Source organism: Dendropsophus ebraccatus, chromosome 12 (genome assembly GCF_027789765.1).
Source record: "Dendropsophus ebraccatus isolate aDenEbr1 chromosome 12, aDenEbr1.pat, whole genome shotgun sequence".
Classification (NCBI taxonomy): domain Eukaryota; kingdom Metazoa; phylum Chordata; class Amphibia; order Anura; family Hylidae; genus Dendropsophus; species Dendropsophus ebraccatus.
Window position 1 is genome coordinate 23983378 of NC_091465.1, and position 6166 is coordinate 23989543.

Genomic DNA, 6166 nt, shown 5'->3' on the forward strand with positions numbered 1-6166 from the left:
ATTACCCAACAGTAAAATGTACCATATACACAACCCTGCCATACACTAGAGTATAAATCCAGCTTGTCTCATCCATGTTTCTCCTCTTTTCTTACATTTGTCAGACAGTAATGGTGGAGACAAACAGAGCGGAGAGGATTCTAACTCCGTAAGTAACTAACCACCTGATCTGTGGTATTTACATAGAACACAGCCATTCTTGGCAGATTACCGGCCGTTGTGGCCAGTAATCATTTGGTGTAATAGGACATGTTAAAAAACCGCATTCAGCTGACATGCACAATGGTTACACCTGTAGCTATACAGCCCAGCATACGATTTGCTTTCCCCACCGCCTGGTTGCACTGGTTACTCAGTTAGGAATCAGAAATCACTGCCCTTAAATCCTTCTCTTCTGAAGTTTTCACTAACACAGAACTGCTGATGTGATTCCTTGACCTTTGGTGTTAGGATATATTTTGTATCTTCCTTTTAAACTTCATTTCCATTTACTTTTTTGTCAGCAGGAAATAGAAGCTAAGAGGTTCAAGAGTGGGCCTCAAGTTCGTGGCGATATTCTGAGCTTACAGGAAAGAGAAGATAGAGTAAGTGGAAATCTTGTATTTAGCTGCACAGTGAAAAATATAGTAAGAAAAGAAAAGTTGTATGTCTTCACCGTCTCAAGTTTTTTTTTTTTTTTAAAGTTGGGAGTTGTAGTTTTGCAACAGCTGGAGAGCCACAGGTTCCCCATCCTTAATGTATTACGTTTATTTGAATAGACTGTGTGTTATACTACATTTCTCCTGTAGTGGCCGCTGCAGAAAAAAATACTTTCTCTCTCACGCATACCTATATAATTTTTTTTTTTTTTTTTTTTTTACAGCGTCTCCGGGTCATGGGAGGCATGAAACCATTTCAAGGCCAGCCACGTATTGTAGTTTATCAGGAGGTAAAAGAAGAAGTAACGGAAGTGCCGGATTACAGAAGAGATATAAAGAGCACCAATTGGTGTAAATGTGGCCACTGCGGTGTCATGTCTACCCTAGCAGAGTCTATATGTTGCCATGAGATTGTCGGACTCCCCTCAAAGCTCGATGATGAGTGCTTGTGTGTTACCAAGGATCCGGCCTTCCTGGAGTTGTGTCTGGACAAGGATCGTCTTGATTTCCTTTATCGTTTCTTGGCTAAAATTAAGAGAAAAAACGACACTCTGTATTACCTTCAGTAAGTATTAAAATATATACTCACATAGGCACAGAAGGGATCTCCGGGGGATATTGATACTTGGGAGATCAGGAAGAGGATTTGCTATCTACCACCTCTCAAGTAGATGGATACATTATTTGTTATAGTGATATATTCTGGAACTTTCTAATATACTTTGTGTTTAAATGGGCGGTCTTTAAAAAAAAAAAAACATTTTGCATCATATGAACTTCTGTGTAACTCATTGTTTGTTCATTGTTTTTCCGCCCCCCCCTCCCCCCCCATTGTTTCCTCACAGCAAACTCAGGCGGATGTCCTACAGAGCCTTTGTCGTATGGGCCTACGGCTTCCTGGACTTTCGTAAATATCATCCCGTCCCTGCGTGTGTGGTCAAGAGTGTCCAAGAATTCTTACCCTACCCTGAAGAGTTAAATGTTGGCTATATGAAGATGTTTGACTATTCCCCAGCCGTAATGGCCTTGGATCATATCTAATACAGTTGTGTTTGGTTCTTGGACACCTGGTTTGCACTTTTTTAAAAATTTTTGTACTAGATCCTTTTGTACTTTTAGATCCTGATCTTGACTCCTCAGAGTAACCATTACACTGCCAGGACTACATTTACTTATACAAAAATAAAATCTTTATGTCCACTACATGGATATTAACCGCTAGAGTGGTGGGGGAGTATCCGCTGAGGGCTCTGGTGGTCTTGAGAATGGGGATCCGGTCTCCTATTCTATGAGGCAGCTGCTGGAGAACTGTATTTGGCTGTCTCTGCAACTCCCATAGAAAATGACTGGAACAGCAACATACATGTGCAAGCTACCACTCTACTAACATAGGAGATTTGGGTCGCGTAACCAGATAATATTCCTTATCCTTTCTAACTTTGTAAATTGGGAAAAAATACTGTCACCCCACCACCACCTCCACCTTACTCTCGCTTTCTGTCCAATGATCAAATGAAGTTATTTCAGAGCAGAAAGAGGACACAGGCAAGATGCAGTTCGGCAGGGGATGCAGTTATTGTCCTAAAAAACAACTTTTAATCCGGCAGCGCTGTGTCTAACGGCCGGGGCTTACATTTGTATATGCATTAGGCTGGCATCACCTCTCCGTCCTTCCTCCTCACCCTCCTCATCATTAAGAATGCTCCAGGAACATTTACTGCTGTTTGAGCTTTGCACATGTGTATTAACGATCCAGCCCATGTTCGTTATGCACACAGGTGGGGAAAAGGAAACAATCTGCCTGGAGCATTCCTAATGATAGGGAGGAGGGACAGAGAGGTTGTGCCAGCCTAATGCATATATAAATGTAAGCCCCGGCCATTAGACACAGCGCTGCCGGATTAAAAGTTGTTATTATGACAATAACTGCATCCCCTGCTGAACAGACCTCAGGACAGATCTTGGATTAAAATCAGCTATCCGAAGGTACAAGTGGTTTGGGGGGGGGGGGGGGGGGTCAGATTGTGGGTACAGGGTCCCTTTAAGTGTATAGGGGCCTCCTTTTTGTTCTCAGAAAAATAAACCACCACTAGAGATGTCTGGCAGCGGCCTACCCTTCCCTACTTCATTAAGAAATGTAAAGGGGAGATCAGAAGGGTTAACTGTTGGCCGAATGAACGTTTAACTGAAAGTATGTCCACCTTTAGGATGACCTATAACTCAGATTGGGAGAAGGGGTGATGACATGAAGAAAGGTTGCAAATCACAGAGGTTAGGATATAAAGGTCATTCTTGGTGCTTGAAAGGCATTTTTCCAGAATATGCGATGAAACAAAATTTCTTTACAGATGGGCCATGACTTATGCTGTACTGTCCACCACTTACATTGAAACACTAGTGTTTACAGGCAACAAAGTCACAAGTGATCCTACTACCATAGCAATATATTCAGACATTCACCCATTGTTCCAAGCAGTCATTCACAACATTGATAACTCCAATAATACATTTCACAACTCACATACTGCAGAGTGCTGGAGCTTTACTACAATGGGAGAGCCCCTGAGCTAGATACGGTGAGGAGAGTTGGCTCAAAGTCCCTGTGTTATCAATGGCCGGACTGTAGAATCTCTATCTGATCATCGGAGTTATACATCTGAGATCAATGGCCATGGATAGGGGCGGCCGGGGATAAAAGTCCACCCTCTGAGTACGGATGATAGTGTTACTGTGTTAATGAGTAATATTGTACTACGGAGATAAAACTCTAGGAATCTCTTTCTGGCCATGCTTAGGCGTCAGATCTGTGAACTGATTCTGCAAATTTCCATGGGTCCTGATGACAATCTATGAGGCTAAATAGATCCTGGGCCATAGGCTTCTGCTAATAGACGTAATGGGGGAGGTTTATTAAAGGAGAAGTCCGGTAATATGGGGATTGTGTGGATTGCCCATTTCATCTGAGATGTGCTGGTGCATCCTTATGCGGGAAGGGGTGGGGGGAACATAAAAAAGAATGCTTACCCATCTCCGTTCCCCCGCATCACCGGCTCTCTTAACAGCCGCCAAAACCTATTTTCTGCCAGCTTCCTGCTACGTCACATCCAGGGTAAAAGTTCCCTGACCTGGATCGAGGATTGCCCACCAAGCCAGTCAGTGACTGCAGCAATATCCCATCCCAGTCACTGGCTGAGTGGGCAAACCATTAGCCGGGTCATGATGTTGCAGGGGAGCGGTGCTGTGGGGGTACGGAGATGGGTAAGTATACATTCTTTATTATGTTCCCCCCACCCTTTCCAGCATAAGGCCATGCCGGCACATCCTCAGATGAAATGCGATCCACACAATCTCCATATCCCCCAATACAAATAATAAATGTAGAAGAAAAGGCAAACATATTTAGTATCACTGTGTGCATAACAAAACTGGCAATAAAATGATCATATAATCACATAACCTGAACAGTGACCGTGAGAAAATCATAAGGATGCTGACCAAGATTTACCACTAACCTAAAGTACAATATGTCATGATATTGTCATGGATAAGTTAAAGCATTACAGAGCTATACCACATAAAGTGAGACAGGTGACATTTGAAAAATGTCCTTAAATGGGTGGAAAAAAAAATCGTATGAACGGGAGGCAGAAAGTTATAAAGATTTATAATTTACTTCTATTAAAAAATCTCAAGCCTTCCAGTACTTATCAGCTGCTGTATGTTCTGCAGGTAGTATTCTTTCCAGGCTGATACAGTACTCTCTGCTGCCATTAGAGATGAGCGAACCTGGAGCATGCTCGAGTCCATCCGAACCCAAAATTTCGGCATTTGATTAGCGGTGGCTGCTGAAGTTGGATAAAGCCCTAAGGCTATGTGGAAAACATGGATATAGTCATTGGCTGTATCCATGTTTTCCAGACAACCTTAGAGCTTTATCCAAGTTCAGCAGCCCCAGCTAATCAAATGCCGAACGTTCGGGTTCGGATGGACTCGAACCCGAACCTGGTTCGCTCATCTCTAGCTGCCACCTTTGTCCATGCCAGGAACTGTCCAGAGCAGGAGAGATTTTCTATGGGGGATTTGCTGCTGCTCTGGACAGTTCCTGATATAGACAGAGGTGGCAGCAGAGAGCACTGTCTGACAGTCTGGAAAAAAATACACCACTTCCTACAGGACATACAGCAGCTGATAAGTACTGGAAGACTTGAGATTAAAATAAATGTAAATGACAAATCTATATAATCTATATATCTATTTCTGAAACCAATTGATTTAAAAAAAGATTTTTTTTTCCAGAGTACTCCTTTAAGGCCAAAATTAGCCTTGTCTAGAAAGGATTAATTGCACATAAGTTTAGTGCATAAGTTTAGATCAAGTTTTCTTAATGACACAACCAGTTATTGATGAAAGTTCAGCTCCTGTACAGTAAACTGTGTTGTGCTGTGCACCGCAGTCCTGAGGAGGTAAGTGTTAAAGGAGAAGTCTGGCGGAAATTTTTTATTAAAGCATTGTATTGCCCCCCAAAAGTTATTCAAATCACCAACATACACTTATTACATAAAGTGATTTTTTCCCTGCACTCACTACAGTATCAAGACTTCACTTCCTGGATAACATAGTGATGTCACTTCCTGGATAAAATGGTGATGTCACTTTCTGGATAACATGGTGATGTCACGACCCGACTCCCAGAGCTGTGCGGGCTGTGGCTGCTGGAGAGGATGATGGCAGGGGGACACTGAGGGACACAGGGCATGGGGGGAACACTGAGCATCCCTCTGCCATCATCCTCTCCAGCAGCCACAGCCCGCACAGCTCTGGGAGTCGGGTCGTGACGTCACCATGTTATCCAGGAAGTGACATCACCATGTTATCCAGGAAGTGACATCACCATGTTATCCAGGAAGTGACATCACCATGTTATCCAGGAAGTAAGTGCAGGGAAAAAAAGCACTTTATAAGCATTTCCCGTAATAAGTGTATATTGGGGATTTGTATAACTTTTGGGGGGAAATACAATACTTTAATAAAAAAAAATTCCAGACTTCTCCTTTAATGTTATTGCAACACCACCTAAGGACGTATTACACGGCCCAGTGTAAGTGAGCGATGATCTGCTAGATCGGTGCTCACTTACAGAGACTATGTAATCGTGTGGCAGGGCTGTAAATATCATTAGTGATGTCCTTGTAACCCTTGCTTAAAGTGACTCTGTACCCACAATCTCCCACCCCAAACCGCTTGTACCGTCAGATAGCTGCTTTTAATCCAAGATCTGTCCTGTTGTCCGGCAGGTGATTCAGTTATTGTCCGAAAAAAGAACTTTTAGGGTACAAACACACACACACCGTATACGCAGCAGATACGCAGCAGATTTGATGGTGCAGATTTGATGCTGTGTTCAGCTATTTAGATCTAATCTGCTGCGTATTTGTTGTGTATTTGCTGCGTATACGGTGTGTGTTTATACCCTTAAACTTGCAGTGTCAAATTGGCGTGGCCTAGAGTGTGTGTGCATCAGGCTGGCA

General features: G+C 43.0%; 1 protein-coding gene across 1 annotated transcript in view; it reads left to right on the top strand.

Annotated features, from left to right (window-relative positions):
• Window positions 1-1832, top strand: part of LOC138768671 (uncharacterized) — a 32127-nt gene extending 30295 nt beyond the window's left edge. The window contains exons 18-21 of the mRNA XM_069946622.1: window positions 105-148; window positions 507-584; window positions 863-1203; window positions 1484-1832. Coding sequence (XP_069802723.1) covers window positions 105-148; window positions 507-584; window positions 863-1203; window positions 1484-1679 — 659 coding nt within the window. The 3' untranslated portion in view covers window positions 1680-1832. The remainder of the gene's footprint in view (window positions 1-104; window positions 149-506; window positions 585-862; window positions 1204-1483) is intronic.
• Window positions 1833-6166: the final 4334 nt, after the last annotated feature.